This window comes from Protopterus annectens, chromosome 13.part0 (genome assembly GCF_019279795.1).
Source record: "Protopterus annectens isolate FY-2018-M chromosome 13.part0, PAN1.0, whole genome shotgun sequence".
NCBI classification, from domain to species: domain Eukaryota; kingdom Metazoa; phylum Chordata; order Ceratodontiformes; family Protopteridae; genus Protopterus; species Protopterus annectens.
In genome coordinates this window covers 1,233,301,279-1,233,323,203 of record NC_056747.1, presented here as the reverse complement: position 1 = coordinate 1,233,323,203, position 21,925 = coordinate 1,233,301,279, and the positions used below count along the sequence as shown (strand labels likewise).

Below are 21,925 nucleotides of genomic sequence, written 5' to 3'. Positions count from 1 at the left end.
TCAAAAAAACATGCTCAAGTGAATACGCATAATGTTTACATATTCAGACTTCATGATTTTTCCTACCCAACAGCTATGGAAAGCCAATTCGGATAATCAAGACTATACTGTACATGATCCACCACTCTGTCCTTATCGTGGTGGTGAGGGGGTCTACTACTGAGCCTTTAGCTGTGTATTTAGACAGGAAGCTTAAAGAAGCTTTGGATTTATTTGCACATTTAGTGAAAGATTCCTGGCATTTTTTGCATAAAATTAGTTTGTTTGAATATGCCAAGGATATAATTTTTGTTCTAGCTGACATTAGGTGCTTGTATATGGTCTTACATCAGTCTGTGGGAATTAAATGGTTTATGGAAGCTGAGGTTGTGTGTCCTTAGTTGGATGCCAAAGATTTAATTACTGGTAAGTACTTTATGGATATTGTTTTAAAAAATAATTTTATCTATTTTGAAGGTGAGTAGTTTAAACAGAAGTCTAGTGTGGCAATGGGTGCAGCTGTAGCTTCCATATATGCCAATTGGGTACTTACAGAACAGGGAAATGTTTGTTTTTAATAATAAATTTAGCTTTTGTGTTAAAATGTATTTGAAATACCAGGACAACATTTTTTAATGGTGTGGACAGATGATTTGACCTATTTAGAAACTCTTTTCATAAGCTGAGCAACCCCAGTAATTTTTTGAACTTTAGTTATGAATTTTCAAAATAAAATATTCACATTTTGACTGTGATGATTCTTAAATATTTTACACTGTGTATACAAGTCTACCATTTATATGAAACCTATGTTTTACAAGTCTACCATTTATATAAAACCTATGTTTTCCAACACCTGTCTTCATTGGTCGATTTGTCATCCTGGTTTCCAAAAGAGAGCTATTATGCAAGGGCAAATGGTATACTTGTCAAGAATTGTTTCAGATGATGGATGGTTTTGTTTAAATTAGAAATGGATAAGTTAAAAGAGATGTTTTTGTTTAGGGGATAGCCATTGGATATTATTAACAAAGCAGAAAGGAAAACGTGGGGAGGGAGACAAACATTGTATGTGCTAATTCTGCTTGATAAAGTGCTTTCTTTGTCTAAGAAAACAGCATCTGATGATCACATCAAAAACATTTATTTGAAGAAATAGGGGGTCCTAAATGAAGACAAGCACTGGTGGAGTTTTTAGTTGAATCTAGAACAGAAGTTGCAGTTAAGAAAGGAATAACTAGTAGAACATACAAAATGTTGCATGGTAGCTATAAGAATCAATTGGAGGAGGTTAGAAAGGACTGGGAATAGAGATTAGATAAGACATTTGCAAACAAACAATGGGAGGGATATATGTATGTTTCCCAAATATGCAACAAAATATAGATGATTTCAGATCTTTGCCTGGAAGTGCTTTCATAGGTATTTTTATACCCTAAGCAGACTTCAAAATAATTTTTCCTCAGGTAGACAGTAAATGTTGGAGGTGTGATGGAGCAGAAAGAGGGAACTGGGAACATATTTTCTAGGAGTGTAATGAGTTGGTAACTCTAAAGATTCCCTGCAGACTGCTCTGTCAGAAATGCTGGGTGAGCAGTTGAAGTGACTAGGTAGATTATTTTTTTGAGCTAAGTATAATGGCTGCCAAAAAAACAATTACTAGGAAATGGAAATCAAAGTCTAAACCAACTTTACTAGAAGTAGTGAAGATAGTAACAGAGTTAAAACAACTAGAACCTGGATCTTTAGAAAAGGGTAGGAGCAAATTACATAGGAAAAAAATGGGAATTGTGGGATCAGTACATGCAGAGGAGGAACAAAGTCTAAATGAAGGCAGGATTTGAATGAGCTATGTAATGGCTGACTAACAGTGACTGGATATGTTAAAAGTGATGTATAATGTTTCCAACTGTTGTTGTGTCGCTATGGTTTATTGTCATTAAATGTAACATGGCCTATGTCATACATGATAATTTAATAAAGATGCTTCTTGTTTAAATAAAAAAAAATTCCAAAAAAAATGTTTATTTGCACATTTACAAATAAAGCAACTGCTATTAAAAATATTTTAAAGAAAAATTGGGACAATAGCTTTTCTGAGGACATTGTTGCAGAAAAATTGGGATTTGACCCTAAGGTTATTTTCAATAGGGGTATTTACCTTAAACGGTTGCTAGGCAGTACACCTCATGTAACTGATACTAAAGAGTGTACAGTGAACAAATGTAGCAGATGTTCACAATGCCACTGCATGTTAGATACAAAAAGTAATTTTGTTAATAAATGTGGGAGGGTTCTTCTCTGATAATTTCTTTTTGAGCAGAGGAACCAGGCAAGGAAGGGTGTCCTGCTTCCCCTTTGTTATTTGCATTATATTTAGAACCATTGACAAAGAAAATAAGGGATGCAGAAATTCAAGGATATAATTGGTATGGAAGTCAAAAAAAGTTGGCTGTGTTTGCAGATGGCATTATTTTATACCTGATAAAACCAGAAAAGGACATTACAGTGATGTGGAACATTTTGAGACACTTTCAGATCTTTTTAGGATAACAAATTAATGAAGCTAAAACAAAGACAATAATGGTAGATTATGTACCCACACACAAATTGGTTCAGCAATATCCCATATTTATGGGGACATGGTAAAATGAAGTATTTAGAATTATGGATTAATAATGATTCCAGTGTGGCAGTTAAGGTTATGTGGGAAGAGACTAAACAAAAGATGATGCAAAAACTGAGAAATTGGAAGCTGTGTTATATGAATAGTAAAATACAAGCAGTTGTATCAACCAGAGGAGAAGTTGTGGATAGCAGTTAATAAAGAGCCGAAGGATTTTATCTGGCAGGGGAAGACAGCAAGAGTCAAGCAGGATAAGCTGATCCTTCCATTTAAACAAGGTAAATTGGGATTTCCTAATTTGAAGAGGTATTTTAGAACTGCACAGTTAAGGCTCCTATACATAGCATCAAGCAGAAACCTGTAATTCAAAGTGGAAAGGGATGATGACAAAACACGGGGAAACTCAAAAAAACAAGGAGAGACTGGGATTTTGGATGCAGACCTTTAAGGAGACGAACAATAATCATATAGATAAGTCCCACTATTTGCAAATTTGGTGCTCCTAGAATGGGAGAAAAGACATGTCTTCCTTTGCCTTTATGGCCAAAATTTCACTAAATGTTAGATTTTTGGACGACATACTAATTTTATGGCGAAGGGAGGAAAATGGCATAAGCTTTATTGAATACCTCAATGAAACAACCACCTTCCTAAAATTCACACACAGTTGGCATTCTAGCAAAATCGTTTTTTTAGTTATTCATTTAATTAAGGCAAAAGCTAGTGGGGCATTGATGAGCACTATCCACAGGAAGGAAACATATTTCAACTTGCTGTTACATTACAACAGTTGCCACCCGTTACTTCAAAGGAAAAGTATCATTAAGGGACAAATGGTTAGATTATCCCTCCTCATTAGTGATGAATTTGGTAAGGAGATATATACCTTAATAGGAATATTTAGGAGTAGGGGATATCCTATGAAGTTACTTCTTAAGGTCAAGAAGGAAATGAAACGAGGAACAACCTTTATTCCAATTTTAAAAGCGCCTAGTATTAATTTCACGGCCACTAATGATAAAAAAGACAACTGTGCATTAGTGCTACAGTATAGTCAGGAAATGCCACCTTTGGTAGCCTGCATTACCACATTATGGGACCTACATTTTGATGACGAAATCAAAGAGAAGCTTGGCCCAAAACCACGGGTGGTATATAGTAGAGGTAAGAATATTAAGAACATTACTGAGGGGGAAGTCAAATCCAACAACATTTACAAATCATTAATATACTAATGTGGGGCTTGTAAGATTTATAAGAACATCAATGATGGTCCTAGTGTATCTGTCAGTGGCTATGACCGTACGATTGGTTGTCCAGGTCGATGTAATTGTAATACGTAAATGCTGGTATATTTGGTAACATGTACAATCATGTTCATGCTTCTGTCTATGAAAAACTACACAGAAACTACAAAATCGTATTACTGAGCATCTCAGGGATGTCAGAATCAAAAATACAACAATGCCTTATATTTACACACATTAGAATGCTTGAATTACAAAAGGTTTTTATTTTTTTATTATTGACAGAATACACAGTAGTGAGAGGGGTGGCGATGATAAAATTGGAATTAGAAGTCACAATTCAGACTTAATACAAATTGCAAACCAGGCTTGAATAATAATATATCTATAGCCCCAATTCTTAAACAAAGGGCAATGGAGGTATAACTATTTTTTGAGTGTTCGCTTTCAATACATCAATTAGGAGGTAAAAGTCACTTTATGTGTTTGTTAAATATTAATTTGTATTTTTGTGTTAATAAATCAATGTTGGTAGTTATATTATTTGAGTTAATATTTTCATTTTTAAACAAAAATGTACATATAAATGTGTTATATTGACTTATTCATTTTATGCACATTGATCTATTTATTATTTATTTAGTTGGCTTTTAATAAAATCAGGTTAGGGAGCAGCGCTGTATGTGATTTTTTTTATTTTATTTTTATTTATTTATTTATTTATTTATTTATTTATTTATTTTTAAGTATTCTAAGATATAAGCCAACATGGGAATGGAAGAAGGAGAGTCTGCCAATTGGGATGACTGCAACTAGGGATACAGACAATAGGCAAGAGTGGGCTGGAGTTTCTTGGAGAAAACTTGCAACAGGACCAAGGCATTGGGAGCAAATAACTAGAGAGGGAAAGTTAATAGAATGGAAAAATGCCAATAATTTATTTGGACTGAAGGTTAGAGATCTCCTTCCTTATCAAGGAATGATATCAGAGTATAGGCAAAGAGAAAGAAATACGGGGGTCCTAAATGAAAAATCAGCACTGATAGAGTTTTTAGTAGAATCTAGAACAGACACTCCTGTTTAAAAAAAGAATAATTAGTAGAGCATGCAACCTATTGCATGATAACTATAGAATGAATCAGAGGCAGTTAGAAAGGACTGGGAAGGGTGATTGAATTCACAAAAAACAATGGGGGTGTTTGTTTGTCTCCCAAATATGCAACACATTATAAAATATTTAGGATTTTTGCTTGGAAATGTTTACGTAGATATTTTTATACCCCAAGTAGATTCCAGAGAATATTTCCTCCGGTAGACAGCAATTAATTGGGAATGTATTCTCTGTGAGTATAATGAGTTGGCAGGCTTTAAAGATTCCCTAAAGACTACTCTGTCAGAGATACTGGATGAGCAAATTGGTGTAAATAGAGAAATTATTTTTCTGAGCTGTGATACAGAATAGGAATTGCCTAGGCATAGTAAGGCCTTGCTGAATTCTAATTATAGTGGCTGCCAAAAAAGCAAATACTAGAAAGTGGGAATCAAGGTATAAACCAACTGTATTAGAAAGAGTGAATATAGTAAGAGAGATAAAACAACTGGAACTGGGATCTTTAGAAAAGAGTAAGAGCAAATTACATAGGAAAAAATGGGAAACGTGGGAACAATACATACAGGGAGGAGTGAGATTTAAAAGAAGGCAGGATTTGCATGAACTATGTAATGTGTGACAGACAGTGATTTGGTAGATTCTAAGTTTGCAAGTAAAGTTATGTTAATACAGTCTGTGATGTAAAATACTTGCAACTGGGACTGTGTCAATATTGTTTGTTTTCATTTGAATACATGTATGATTGCCTGTGTCATAAGTGATAATTTAATAATGCTGCTTTTTTTTTTTTTTTTTTTTAAAGTACATTTATTAAAAACTATCACAGAAGTTTACCCTGCCCTGGTAGATTTGATTGTGACATGAAAGCTGATGTTTGTTTAAGCCAGTGCATCTCTTGTGACACATTTTATGTGGGTGAAACATAGTGGTCTGGAAGGAAATGCTTTCACGAACATTGTAAAGACATTAAGAAGGGTAATTCCAAGAGTGCTTTGTATAAGCATTCCTTACTTTGCAAAAATTTCAAGAAGCTTGTCTTTTTTATATTAGCAAATGTAAATAATTCCAAAAGAGTGGGGCCCTAGGCAGAGTGGTTAGGGAAACAAGAGGTAGTTTGGCAGCTTAAATTAGATGTGCACACTTCGATTCTCGGCTTGGGTTTGAGTGCCTTCTGTGTGGAGTCTGCATGTCCTCCCCGCGGTCGAGTGGGCGTTCGAAAAACATGCGTTAAATGGGCGTGCCTTTGTTGAAGATTGGGCATCGGGCTGGCAACTTGATGCCATAAAAAACAACTGTCAATCATTAGCGGACCGGAGTTCCGCTGTGGTGACCCCTAACCGGGAAAAGCCGAAAGACAAACAACAACAACACTTTTCTAGGTATTAATGGTTATAGTTCAGTTTTACCTATCTTTAAAATGTAAGAGTCAGTTTGTTTCTTAGTTTTATTGAATCTTAAATAACGAATAGAAGGTATGTACTGCTTCTATTCTGAGCCGACCCTTTTTAATTACATGTTTATTATGTTAATAGTTTTTGAAAGGCTATTGGACGTTTTTAAATTGTTAGACTTTGTTATATATGGACTTGATTTGAATGATGAGCAGTTTTGATCAAGTCTGATTAAGGAAGAAAGCTCTCAACTGTTCTTTATGAGCTGTTGTAGATGTGCACAGAGATATTAAACTTATATTGTTGTTCACTGTTGGATTCTAGTTCCTGGGTTTCCTGGGGATTGTCTAAGAGGTGGTTTGTGAAGGTTTTGAACATTTTGTCACCTCTTATTTCTTTCTTTCCATGCTTACTGTAAGTCCTATGGGAATTTTTGCTTGTAGTAGTGTTTATTTGGCCTCTGTCTTTGACAAATATTTGTTGTTACTGTTTCTGATGAATCTTTCAGTATTTCTCCCAGAAGTGAAGTGAATATGTGTGCTGTTAAACACTAGGGGCCTGCCTTTACTAATTGGTACTCTGCTTTATTTTCATCTTTTCACAGGACAGTATTGCAGAACTTGGATTTTTCAACATTTATACATTACTTACTATATGGATGATTCTGCTTTGTGTGTTTTGAACATCGGATTGTGGTTTTACCATGAATGAAGTTACTTGAATGTACTGTGGAGATTTTACTCTGTCTTGCAAGAAAATGTAGTTAAAATTTTGTTAAACATTGTTTTATGTCAGTTTAACATGGTTATAGTGTGTGGAGCTAACTTTTAACACTGGTTTGGGACATTGGCTGCTTTAGTGTATAGATTTGTGTACTGGATGTTCTTTAAATTCTGTCAGTTGTAAAAGAATTATATTATAAACTTATAAACTGTTTTAGTGGTAGCAGCATAGTTTGGCAGAGTTTAGTTGTGTGGGGACATACTTATTACTAGAAATATTAAGTGCTTATTGTAATATATTATCAAGTGCTGTCAATTTATTGTTCTGGCTGTTTTTCTGTCCTCTGACTTGTTGAAGCCTAAGTCTGGTATCCCCCCATCAAATCTGGTTGCACCTGAAAAAAAATATGTTGCAGCCTATAAGGTTAGTGATTCTGTGGTGGTGGTGGTGGGGGGGGGGCACTGATCAGCCTGCAGACCATTTACCTTTTACCCTGGATCCTCCTAGTGTAGTTTTGCTGGTCACTATGAAATGGGGTTTAGACACATCCTCTGGGGCTGTTCCATTACATGGTGCAGGTATGGGAGAACCAAACCTTTTAGATGCAGGTGTAGTCTAGGATAAGAGGTCATTTGGCAGACATTATTCTCTGTTCCAGATATTTTATCTAATAGTGAAGTACACAAGAAAAACAATTAGAAACTTCATCTTACAGCTGATAATCAGATTATAGGTGATTAAAAGTCTGGTGCAATTTCCTTGCTTAAGAGTGTTCTGCAGACAGCTAAATCTGGTGGTTGTGTTCCTACATATGATTTTAGTGCTAGTTTAGCTAGAGACCTTCCTGTTATTTCAGAGAATGATGAGGAATCAGATGAGAACAATGGTGATTTCCTCAGTGGCACCAAGTCCAGTCACTGATTCTTCTGAAGATGAACCTAAGTGTACAAGTGTTCATTTTTCCTGAGATGATTGCTATATTTAGTGATGTTTTTGCTTCTGGGCAATCAGGAACTACCCCGAAGCTAGGCAAATTACATGACTTTATAGAGGTGAAATGCCCAATTTTGTGGCTACCCCCCACCTTACTGGCCTTAGAAGCTGCTTATAAAGCCACCTGCAAGATGCCACTATCTATCAAGTATGCATTAAAAAGGCTCAAAGAAAACACAGGGTCTCCTCAGATATGACAGGTCTGTTTTCTCATTTGACTGCTTCCCCAACTGTGGTCTCTCTAGCTGCCTGTTCAAATAAAAAATCCTTGATTTCATCTAATCCAGCTCCCCTAATAATTGAGGGAATGGTAAGCTCTTCACGTCAAAAAGATGTATTTTTCTATTAATCTAGCCTGTAGAATGTTAAATTGTAAAGGCTATATGGAGAAATGTATTTTACAGTCTGCATAGAGTTTAGATGATTTTGCTGCATCCTGACCTGCGGAGCAAAAGTCTTGTGTTAATGAAATTATTTATAATTTGACACAAGGTCCGAAACATGCTTTGAAAGGTGTGCTTGAATGTGCAAATACAGTCTTAAGAAATGCTGCTGCTTCTGTTAAATTAAGACAGTGAGCTTGGTTACGTAATCAGAACTACTCTGATGATGTAAAAGACAAAGTTTTGAATGCAGCCTTTAAGTTCTGAATTGGTGTTTGGGCCCTGTGTTACACAGATTCTCAAACAGTGGGGGGTTAGAGACAAATTAACACATAGGGTATCTAGGATGTTTCATGTACCCAAGTTCTCCCCAAAGAAGTCACCTTTCTTCCAGGGGCAGAACAAGTAAAAATAGCAGCCAAAGAAAAATCAGGGATCCATTAGTAAATTGCAGGAGACTAATTCTTCAAAACCAAACAGGGGGGTCTTTTCAAAAAAGGATGAACCCTCTGCAAAGGAATGACCGTGCTTAGTCACAGAGTGCCCCTACCCTGTTCCTGCCCTTCCTTCTCTTTCTCCTTCTCCCAGGTTCCATCTCAAATCTGCAGTCTGGCCTCAAATAGTCTCAGGCAAATGGATTCTGAGAATAATTCAGAAAGGTTACACTTGGCAGTGGATGGAAAATCCTCACCCTTCTAAGAGAATTTCCCCACACTCACCAAACAAGACAGAGCTTTTTCCTCCAGTGCTCCATCACATGGTAGAAGCAGGAATCATAGTAATAGTGACTGACGTACAAGACAAAGGATTTTACTCCAAAATCTTTTTGATATTGAAAATGGAACACTCCTAGAGACCTGTCCTACATTTGTCATTTCTAAATACATTTGTAAAACCTCTGAAAGTCAATATTCTCAACTTGCAGTCAGTCCTAGTGTTGCTTCCAGACTACTGTTTCATGGTGACTCTAGATCTCAAGGACACTTATATTGCTGTTGCTCCCAATTTCCATTTTTGAGATTTGCTGTCAAGTTTTTTTGCATTACTCTCAGGGCTATCTGCTGCACCTCAACTGTTTGCAAAATGTCTGGTCCCAGTGGTTGTATTTTGCAGAAACCTAGGCATCCACATTTGTTTTCTTATTTAGATGACTTGTTGATTTGTGTTGATTCTGTTTCCTGGTATTTGGAGTCCTTAGACAAAATCATGTCCGTCCTTTCCCTCCTGGGCTTTAAACTGAACCTTCAAAAGTCCTTCCTCATACCCTTTCAACAAATTGTTTTCCTGAGATGTTGAATAGATGCAATAAAAAGAAAGGCATTCTTGCTAGAAGACAAAAGTTCTGATTTATCAGAACATTTTCTTGGATTTCTCCCTTCTAGACATGGCAAGAGAGTTCCTTAAAATTCTATGCCTCATGGCATCAGCTAAACTTGTGATACCACTAGCCAGACTACATATGAGAAAATTCGGTGGCACTTGAAGAATTGTTGGACCCACCACTTTCATATCTTGGATGTTCAAGTACCTGTACTGGAATTTATGAAACCTGAACTACAGTGGTGGAGGGATCAGCTATCTCTGAATTCAGAACTTCCTTTCTGTGTGTGGATCCCTGTCCAATTTCAGACTCTTCAGCTTTTGCATGGGAAGCACAGTCCGTGGGAGTCCAGGTTCAAGGCTTGTGGGGTTCTCAGGACACATCAAAGTACATAAATGTAAAACAGATGTTGGCAGTGATTCGTGCCTTAAAAGTTCTTCACAACCTATGGACTCTGGCTCTTCATCTGGTGATTACAGACATTACAGTGATGTGGTACCTGAACAAGCAAGGGGGTATAAGGTCATAACCTATATGCCAGTTGGGAATGATAGTTTGGGAGTTGGCTCTACAGCATTCTCTGACTCTCAAGGCCTCATATATTCCATCAGTGCAAAACACAGTGGCAGACAGACTAAGCAAATTCTGGTGAGAACCTCATGAGAAGAAGCTCCATGTAGAGGTGTTCCAGGGCTTGATCCAGATGTGAGGAACACCTCAAGTAGAACTGTCCACCTCTTTTCAAAACAGACAACTGAAAAGTTCTGTTTAAGACATCCCTGTAGCCATTCTTAGAAGACAAATGCCCTATCATTCTTTTTTGGCTAGGGCAAAGTTGGTTCACCCTTTTAGTGGAATTGGCCAAGGGTGTTTACCACAAGCTTCCTCATAGACTGTATCTACTCGCAGAGCATCTCAGGTGAACAGTACACGTCAGCTTACAGCAATTGCAGCTGACAGCCTGGATTATGCTATTTTGATACCTTTTAGGCACTTGTTCCTTGTGGGTGTGCAGCAGGTATTTAAAAAGGCCAAAATACTTACATTTATAAAATCTATAAAATCTTGTATTTAGAAGAGGAAGAGGTTTTTAGGTGATGTCTAGCCTAGCCTATAACAGAGGTCCCAAAATAGTTTCAACCCCGCTGGTTTTGAAATATTTGTGTGAGCTACTTGGAGATGGTTTGCCATATGCTTCTGTCGAAGTGCATCTTGTGGCCATCTCCGCTCGTCTGCCCATGGATCACTCTCTTTCGCCTCTCTTTGGGGTCAGTTTATGAAAGGAGTGTTGCAACTGAGACCCCCTTTGAAAACAAATTCCTCCTCCATGGGATCTCAACATTTTTCTTAAAAAATTGACCTTGCCTCCTTTAGAACCTGCCTTTCAGGATGATTTACAGTTCATTACTTGGATCACTGTTATACTCAGTGCTCTGACATCTGCAAAGTGAGTCTCTGAGCTACAAATTCTCTTGGTTGGCCAACCCTCTCTGATTTTTCACAGGTACAGGGTTTTGTTATGCATTAATTCATCTTTCATGCCTGGCGTTGCTTCTGAATTTACCGTGAATTAAGCCATCAATCTTCCAGTGATCTATCCTGATCCAAAAACAAGGGAGAAAAGATTTTACATACTTTGGAAGCATACAATTAGCTCAGATACTATCTTAACAAAACAAAGCCCTTTAGAAATGCTGAACAGCTGTTTGTTTCCTATGTGGAGGCTAAGAAATGTCAACCAGTCTCTAAGCAAACTATTTCACGGTGGTTGTCCTCTGCTCTTGTTTTCTGTTACTCCCACCATGGTGAATCTCTTCCAGGCAAGGTTAAGGCTTACTCGACTAGAGGCCTTATCCTGTTTGATGGTATTTTGGAATGGGTGGACTCTAGAAGCATTCTAGAGGCATCAACCTAGTCCTCTGTTCGTACCTTCACAAAGCAGTACTAACAATTCCTTTTCAAGGTCTAGACTCTAGAGCAATCTTTGCTATGACCATTCTCCAGGGGCTACTGGAACCTTATCCTTCCACCTCCCAGGTAGCATAAGCTGTGGAAATCTATCCAAAATGCCACTGAGCCAGCAGGAGGGATGACCATAGTACAGTTGTGTAAGTCCTACTAACCTGTAAGAGTAGATGTTAGAATTCCTCGCTACCTCAGTGACAGCACCCACCCGCCATCTCCAAGATTGTGCTGATGTGGGTTTCAGTCCCTTTGATTCAGTTGTTGTTGTTAGATTTGTTTTTTATATGTTATTGTTATTGGCTGTGTATTTACTCTTTCTAGGTGATTCTGGTTTTAGGTACTTTCATTTCCTTCTTTGTGGAAGCAAGAAAGCCTGAGAACTTACTTTCTGTGACAGCTGTAGACTTCCCTCTCAGAATATGCTCAGCCAATCTTCTGCCATGGGAAGAGAGAGGAAGGAGAAGTCTTAGCTTCTGAAAGGTGGCCAGTACGGGGTTACCCTGGCAGATAACCAAGTTACGGGTAAATAAGACTTGCACAACTCTATTCTTCTACAGCATAGAACTGGAAGATGATCCTCAGTCTACCCCCCCCCCCCCCTTTCGAGAGAAGCAAACCTTTCTAAAACTTCTGAATCAGGTTCAGGAGATGTTATGGAAAAGGGCAAGAAGACCCTGATTCCAGGAGTGAGGTTGAACTATACTTCTTACTCCATTAAAATGGACATTTTAAGCAGATTCTGTATCTGTGCTGCATGACTGAACATGAACGTGTTTTGACTTACTCTGGCAAACTTGATGAATTGTGCCAGTTTTTTGATATTGACACCCGACTGTGTCTCATGTTCATACCATGAATTCTTCTTTTTGGGAAGGTGTCCCATATGAGGGTACATGTAACTAATCATGTGTAGGGTTGTGAGGACAGGAGCCTTCATATAAACACCCTAGATATAAAGATGGACTTGTAATCCTGTAACACTCCAGAGAGTGTTGTTCATCCTGCTTTGTCTTAAAGCCTGACAGCCAAATGAGGATGTGCTACTTTAGCAATTAGGGAGGCAGCAGATCTTAAGTAGTGAAAGCCTTAGAGTCCAGCTCTGGGCTTCAGTTCATGAAATATCCACTTTTTTGTTTGGGGTTTAAGGAATAAAGATGATGACTTAACTGGTATGTAAATCAGCACACAATCCTGTCCCTAGACCTTCGCATTCATCATCATGATGTCTCTGAACTGCTCTAGAAGTAGGAGCTACATTTAATTGCCTCCTACGTCATTTTACTGCTTAAAAGTCTTCTTACTTGATGGACTCATTGCAGATGTCCCTCAGCCTAAGATGATCCTGATATGGATACTTGCTAATTCTAAATGCCTTTGAGGGAAACTCCTGGAGTGAGCACTTTATTTACCATTGACCCTTGCTTTTAGTGTAACTGCATTGGAGGCTCTGTCAAATTGTGTTTAGCTAACAAGTCCAGTAGTTTGGTTCGGGAATTTAGTGTAGTCAGTCATCATGTTAGTTCGTTTTCTTTTTCTCTAGAAAGGCATCAAGTTCATTTGGGAGAAAAAGTTGGATGCTGAGGTAGTGAATGACAGTTTGCTCTGGCATGGGACTTTTGCTGTCTGCCTTAATGCATGTTGGTGACAAAATTGTCTCCAGACTTAATGCATCATGAAGGGATTCCACTGACTGGACCCAATGTAGTAGTCAGTGTAAGATCTGGGGATATGGCAAGCACATGTCAGAACTTTGTAATCAATCTTGACAAAGAATCGGTGAAAGACTGGTGTACTGGTGTACTGCATGCAGTTTAGGGAATCCCAGTTTCTGTCAAGATTATGTTGAGATCCCAAAAAAAAAAAAAAAAAAGATTTTGTTGCAATGCAAGTAGACCAAAGGAGAGCAGTTGAAGTAATGCAAGGTGTACATACAATTTGTGTAAAGAGTTGAGGAGAGTCACCAAAGAAGCTTAATACATATACTGTAGCAAAACGCAGAGTACTCTACAAACCTTAAATCAGTAGGCTAGACAGAACTTTTTAAGTAGGGTTTTCACTTGGTTTGAAACGGCCTGCAGACTGATTGCCTATTAGTTACTTATAAACCTCTGAAACTAAGTAAGGTTAAGTTGAGTAGCATTTTTTAGGTTTTTAAGCGTCAGATGAGAGAAAATAATTTGAAGATAAAAAATATGTCATTCAAGGACATTGTGAAAAGGTCATTCTCTAATGCCGTACTTAATCTGTTTCAGGCTTGCAAAGGAGCTAGATTCTATCTCTGCACTGAGTGGACACAAGGTAGTGAAACTAATCTTGATCAGGATGGTTGAGCACATGCACAGGCACACACACAGACACCAACTGGCAATCTGTTTGATCACCAATTCACCTACTGCACATCTTTGGGTTGTGGATGGAAATCATACCCCACAGAAATAGTTGGTGCACATAATGCTTTTCGAGATGATGGAAAATTGAAAACTGCTGGATAATTCAAAGCACATGGAGCATACGCAATTTTTAATTGTGGGTAATCTGAAGTATATTATTAGTTAATTAGGATGTGCAGTTTATACCGACAGAAAGAAATAAGGGCAAGAGCGTGTGGGCAAAGCTGTTTTCTCTGTTGTCTTGGTATGTGATTCACTAAATGCTTGTTTTTAGCAACAAGTTCCATCTCTTCAGTAAGCAGAGCTGCAGTTCATCTGCTTGTTCACAAAGTGCAGTCATATCTTCTTCTTCAGTTTGTCCCAGAATCCTGTTAATTTTAGATTTTTACTTTTGGGCCACAATTTTTGTGTTTGTGTGTTTGTGCGTGCATCTTTTTAATGGCAGAATCATAGTTAAATACATTTCCAATTAAGTGGCAACAAAGAAGGGGGCGGGCTGTCGTCTTTATTCTGCTCTAGTGTCAAAAAGTGAGTCTTCCCTTAAGTTTTTGTCAATACATTTAGCATGCGATGCCTACAGCATGCACGTTACCCATCCTGATGATTATATCTTCAGATGACAGGCACAAAAGAACTGGAGTGATGCATTTGTGATTCTATTTAAATAAAGAAAATGTCTCGTTTTCTGGTTCTTCTTATGGTGAGTGTTGTAACATCAAACAGATCAGATACAGCATGCAAGTCTAGTTTAATTAATGTTTACTCCATACATCCAGATTTCAATCCTAGTAGTGTGATATGGTTATTATGCAATACTGATGAAGTTTGCTAAGATCCTATAGGGACCCTACATAAATTATTGTTGAATGTAGACCCTCACTGTGTCTGCGATGTTGCTTCTTGTCCTATTGCTGCTCTCCTATCATGCACTACTGCTGTTCACAACTTTAGGTGGAAATATTTGTACATGAGAAACAGTGGAAAAAAATGCAAATCGTTCATCTCACTCTGCTAATTTATTGAGTTACTAGGCCAGCTATATGGCTGCTGAGGACATCACACTATGCTTTTAACTTAGCCATGTAACTTTGTACACCTTCTGTCAGCTGACATTACTTCCCTTACTGCCAATGTCTAATGACAAAAGGAGGCTTGTGTCAGCTGTGAGACTGATTCCAGGGTCTCAACGATGTAAAAGAATGGCTAATGTATTATCATAGCATTTTAGCCCTATATTACCCCACCAAGCCTTTGCAAAATCAGATCCTCACCAAGCAAATCTACAAAAATCTGATACATCACTGTGGAATATGTGACCCACTGCCATCGAAGCTCTGTTACATGGGTATGACATTTTCTATCCCCCAGGATCACCTTAAGTCTAGTCCCATATGGATGTGTACGCAGATATCATAAAGTAGTTTCTGTTCAACTGTTTGCATGTGTGCTAAGAGCAGTTTTATGATTAAAAAAAAAAGAAAGAGAGAATAGTTCTGTGGTCATACAGTATGAGAACATGCAGCTGAAGCTGAATTTTTCAACCCTTAAAATGTTAAGTCATTCCTGTAACCGCACGAGATCAGTCTCTTGTGATTTAGTATTAAATTACTGTATTGCTGGAGGGCAGTGAGCAATAAAATGTTAAGGTCTGCACATGAATAAGCTCATTTGTTGCTGCTTTATGTGAAACATTAGAACGTTAGTATCTGAGGAGAAGAAAAGTATTATTCTGTCTATGAAGCTTTGAAGTTATTTAACTGTTCTGTGTTATCTTTCAGCTCTGCGCCACAGACAAAAGCCTGGGATTTGATCACGATTTTCGAATAAAACATTATGCTGGAAATGTAGTGTGAGTTTATTGCTTGCATATTTCTTGTGTTTTATTTCATTGTTTAATCATCAGAGATTTATTTTATATAGTAATATTTTTCATCATTTAAATGTACATTTCTATTTAAGGATGAAACCACTACAATTGGGGGTCTGTTTACATGCAGTGCAAAAATATGAGCTGTAATTGTCTAGTGGATTTTATGTATTCTGTTGTGAAAATCAACAGATAACAGAAATCTCTTCTTCCAGAGCTCCCACTGAAGCATAGAAATCAGAAGCCTAGAGGGCTGCCAGCCAGCACTGTTGGCACAGCATGGCAGATTAGTCCCTGCAAGATGCAGGGTTAGCAAGTCTGCCTCTGTAGAATTTAACACCCAGCAAATGACGATTTGTTTTTAACAAGTCAGTTTGATGCAACTAATTTTATATCTGTGGATTGCAGCTATTTTTTTCTGTATTAAATTGTGCAGGGTATTTGCATCTGTAACATGCAGTCCATTACCTTTTTACTTGATGCATAATTTCTGCTTTACATTTAGAATGCTCCCTTCAGCCAATCTGGACTTTGTCAAAACACCCGATCAAAGATCATCGAACAGATAGGTATATAGACTGGTAGCTAAAATTGCAGTTAGACATTATCATTGCCACTGATCTGAAGAGATTAGAATGTATTCATTTATTTTGAAATGAGTCGTTAGCATCAGAAACCAGAGTTAGTTATGAAATGGTTAGAAAGAATACTGCAGTCTTATTGGTTGAGAACAGCTTTTAGCAAGGTATTATCTTAGCATGGCAGCCCACCTGACATTATTGTACTTTTAAGAAGACATACATTTAAATAAAATGTATTTTTTATTAATATGCCCCTCCACACAGTCTGTTTCGCTGGTGTCTGCACCTCCCCAAGAGTAGATCCTCTTGCTCCAGCCAGGTACCCAAGTTGTTAACCTTCACTGGGTGGGACCCAACACTTAGGAAAGTAAACTTAATGGTAAGTCAGCATTATGCCTGGGGAGAGAGAGATCCAAAGTGAAGATCTGTGCATGTTGCCAAGAACCATTATTCTCATGGCACTCAGTCATTAGCCATTGCTGTGGGAGCAACAACACTGCCATCTTTACTGCCTGTCTCTGCTTACCCAGAAATATCCTACAGCGCTCTTGGCTCCAGCAGAAGCAACCTAAGCATTGGATTCCCAAGTCTGTCCCCCAAGATAGGAGAGCTGGCTGTTGAATATCTCATCCTGTCCTCCCAGCCAACTCTACCATCAAGTCCTTTTCCAAACTTGGATCCTCAGTGGCACATTAGGTGCCCTGCCTGTGTGCCATTGACCAGCAGTAAAATACTAAGCTTTCTGGTTTGCTGAGAGGCAAGCTGTATCGCATGGTAGAATACCTCCACTCCCTAGGTTATTTTCTTTTCAATTTTTGTTGTGTGTTTCATATGACAATACCTTTTTGCAGCCAGAATTGGTGAACTTCACTGTGTGTCTTTTTAGCTGTAATAACCTGGGTCCAGTTACTTGTAACACTTATTAAAATATATATTTTCTGTACATAAAAAGCAGACATGGTTGCAGAAATGCATGAGTATGCATATGAAACCTTGCAGATATATGACATCATACTTAATCAGCTGAGAGCATTATAAACATATGCTGTCATAGTTAACTGAGTAAGAGCATTTATGTACGCAGTTGTTTTTTTCAGAGAGGAATTAAAAAAAGAAACATGCTGTTATACTAAGCAGAATGGTTTACAACAATTGTAATGCTAGAGCCTTCTTCTAAATCATATCATTTTACTGTTATCATTATAGTGTGCTCTTTAAAGACAACTAGACATCACTGCTTTCTGAAAGACACTGACATACTTAGTTAAAATGATCAGTGCTTATACTCTGATTAACAGATTTAAATAAGGACCTCCTCCATGTTTTCTTTCACATTCTTTGCCTGTATAACAAGAGCAGATCTGGCTACACCTTGTAATAATTTGTTTTTGTTATTGTCAAAATAAATATCTTGTGGACCAAATGATCACATTATTTCATAGTTCCTGTTCCACAGACTCACTGTCAGTTCTTCATACATAATCTGCATAAAAAAATCATTTGTGTGTTGTGTAGCCTGTCTCCTTAGAGCATGCTCTTGAGATATTTGAGAAATCCCCAACTTTGCACCTTGTACCATAAAATATTTAAGCATTTAGTGAGGTTGTCATCTAATAATTTAACACAGAGTGTTAAGACTATGAGCTGCTAATCCACTTCATCCTGTAGTCATGAGTCCAAATCCCTCATACTCCAGTTGCAAATTGCATAATTGAGAATGTCATTTAAACACACAGTGCTAAAGCCTTTGCTGCCCTAATAGAGCATCCTACATAGCAAACTCAAACTCAGACAGCATCATGGTGGCACTACTCATTGCTGGGAGTCTAAAAGTAAGATGCCTGAAATTGAGGCCTTATTGCAACTCAAGAGCATTTACTTTTGTATAATTAGTTAGATGTGGTTTCAGTGCAGTGACAGTATTCCCTCTATACCAGTGTTTAATGCCTATCTTGCCCTTGGGCAACTCTGGGGAAGTGTCTGTATATATCAGAAATACTATCACCTCACATTGTTACCCATGATCCCAGCTTGGATATCCTGGAGATCCAAATCACTGTTAACTAATACAAGTAATCTAATTGGGCAGTGCAGTAGTACATCGGTTGTCATTGTAACCTCACAGCAAGAGGTTTTCCAGTTTGATTCTCTGCTGGGGCACCTTGTGTGCAGAGTCTGAATGCTCTCCTGGTGTTCGTGTGGGTTTCGTCCATGTGCTTCAGTTTCCTCCCACATTCCAAAGACATGCATCTGGAGCGTTTCTCTCCGGGCCTCCACTGAAAATTGGTTCTGTCTCAGTCGGACTTTCCCGTTAAACAAATGTTAAGTAAATAAATAAACTATTACTTCATTGCTAGGATTGCCATCAGTGTCCCCCAAAGATCAAGGAAGTTACCTTAACACAGCCTATGTAGATCTCACCAAGGCTTTTGACACCATCTCCCAATCTGGAATTATAGATGAACTCACTAAACTAGGTATAAATCCCTATGTCACAAGATGGGTTACCAACTGGCTTACTGACTGAACCCACACTGTGAAAGTAGCAGACTCCAAATCCAACTTCAGACCAGTGACAAGTGGAGTACCACAGGGTTCAGTCCTGAGTCCTCTCTTGTTTGGTATCTACTTTTCTGAAGTACAGGCTAATACAGAAGGTCTTTGGCTAATGAAGTTCGGAGAAGACTGCAAGCTAGGAGCTATAATCGAAACTCCTAACGATGTGGACATCCTACAAAAGGGCCTCACTTGAGACAGATGCCTGGTGTCAAAGCCATGGCCTCAAGATCAATGCCAAAAAGTGCTTTGTCATCTCCTTTGGTAAAAACTCTGTACCCATGAGCTACCACATAGGTGGTAGTCTACTTAACACCGAAAGTGTGATAAGAGACCTTGGGACACAGGTGGACAGTAGTCTCTCCTTTGATAATCACATCGCCACAGTAGTCAGGAAATCGTTCTACATGGCACACCTCATCACAAAAGGTTTTTCATCCAGGAAAAAAAGAGGTAATTGTTCCCCTCTACTCGTCACTCATTAGACCCATTACAGAGTACAGCGCCCCTTTTGGTATGTACCTTACAAGATATCTACAACAACTGGAAAGGCCACAGAAATACCTTACAAGGAAGATTACCAGCCTCAAACAGATGCCCTGCAAAGACCGTCTCAAAAAACTCCAGCTTTACTCCATCACATATCGCCTCCTCAGAGGCGATCTCTTCCTAACATACAAAGCTATGTCAAACCCATAGTTGTTGGACATGCTCCACTTAAAGAAATCCCAATTCCTCTGAGCTTACACACTCTAGGGACCTAAATCTTGTCACCACAATAAACAGAACATGCTGGAGGGATAGATTTCTGCCCCAGAGACTTCTCATACTCTGGAACAAACTATGTATCTATATCAAACAAAGCTCCTCATTAGCACTCTTTAAGAAAAATCTTGATGATTGGATTGGAAATAGGAAATTCACCCCGGGAATCACCTGTGTGTGTCTGCTCAACAGGGGCACAAGAAATAATTTTCTTGGGTGGCGAAAGCCAGGGTACCTTTTTGGCTAGGCTTATATAGGCCCTAGGGCAAATAGCCTACCTATGAACACCATTTATGGGTTAAATATCAAACCAAGCACCTTCTTGTTTTGAGGTATCTGTTACACAAGCATTAACTGTCACACTTACACCTCTAAAACTGGATATGATCATCATTTTGTAGACCTTGTTAATGCCATTTCAGACTAATGGGTATATTTTAGTTGTATTAATGAGAATTTTATTGTTACCATACTAATTTCAAGCCTCTAAAACATGTGCTACAGAAAGGTTTGAATAAAAAGTTGATTGCTGTCTACAAAGATAACCATATTCTTAATATATGCAGCACATCTGTATTTTGATTTCAGTTGTCAGGTGTATAATAAAAAAGTGACAGAAACATTGTTCAATCACAGAATACTGTGGAATAGTTGAATGCATTAACCCAGTAAATGATACTGGGTCATCAACCAGTAAATTTACCACTCTGTGCTAAGCTTGTTCTTGAACCAGGTGAGCTGATCTTGACCTAAAACACATTTAGTTTGTAAGGAGAGTCAGAATCCTTCTTTTAAGGCATCTGAAAGAAAGCCTTTATCTGCATTTATAAGAATGGATCCAGCCAGCAATAGTAAGGTAGTTAAATGTACTGTAAGCACTACTAAATGTACATTAGAAAATGGAAAGAACTCCATTCTGTTTGTCTAGTAAATGGCTGTCAGCGGTCTTTTGTAGGTGAAAAAAATTTAGAAATTGGCCTGATATCTTCAAGTCAGCAGAACCTTAACATTTAGGTCACAGGAAGAGTTGTAGAATCTTTCCATTCACCGGAAACAACGCCTAAAACCAAAGACAGACTAGTGATAGTGGCCAGCGTTTTACTGTAAGGTCTGCAGAAAACATTTAGGAGCCTTTCTCTAAGCGATTTAGCAGATTTTTTAACCTGACAGCAACAGTCTTAAAAGAAAAAAAAAAAATAATAAGGTACCCGCAGTAAGTCATGCACTGAAGTTTATAAAGGGCAATGTTAGCAAAGTGAAGGGTACATTTTATCGTGTCTCCAAAAAAGTAAAAACACATATTATCCTAGTAGTCATTAACACTATGAGTATGGTTGCCAAGAATAGTAAAAGGATGCAGCTTGTAGTGATACCAGGAAGTAAGAGCACAGAGTGTCTGAACGATCATTTACATTATAATAGAATGACCAGGAAGACTGCAAGAAGTAAAGCCAGCAAACGCCTGAGAGGTCTGTAACACTGAGTAAGAGGCTGCCAGCTGTAAAAGGAAGCCTTGCTAGATGTTCTTCGTGTTTCACTGTTGTAGTCATTACATTTGGGTTATTTGCATGCAGGTAGCCCTCAGTTGGCCTGATTATCAAAGTCTTCGGTCCTGCATCAGTTGCTGTCTCATCTTCCATGATGTCAGGTAGTCAGGGGTATAAAGCATGCAGCCGACGACATTACATCAGTCTTTCTTGCCATGCGGTGCTCAAAGCAGAAGCAGTTCGCAAGTGCCGGTTGGTCGACTCCTAAAATTTTTGTTTTTCGAGTTTCAGATCAGAAGTCTTCAACAAAGCTAAGTACCCCATTGGGGAAATGTTTTCTTGCTCTAAACCGATGTCAGTAAAAGTTAATTGTATTTCTTGTGGAAATACCTCAGAAAGATTTTCATTCGTACTGCATTCCTTGCTTAGGCCCAGACCACGACGTCCCTCGCTGTCGGCTTTGTGCCTTATTCAAACCTCGAACTATTCATCGTCGGTTCATTTTTGCATCTAAATATTTTAGTACTCGGCTCAGTTATC

At 38.2% G+C, this 21,925-nt stretch overlaps 1 protein-coding gene across 1 annotated transcript in view; it reads left to right on the top strand.

Moving 5' to 3' along the window:
- MYO1D (myosin ID) overlaps window positions 1–21,925 on the top strand; it is a 2,136,961-nt gene that overhangs the window by 1,056,127 nt on the left and 1,058,909 nt on the right. Inside the window, exon 12 of the mRNA XM_044055239.1 lies at window positions 15,908–15,978. Coding sequence (XP_043911174.1) covers window positions 15,908–15,978 — 71 coding nt within the window. The remainder of the gene's footprint in view (window positions 1–15,907; window positions 15,979–21,925) is intronic.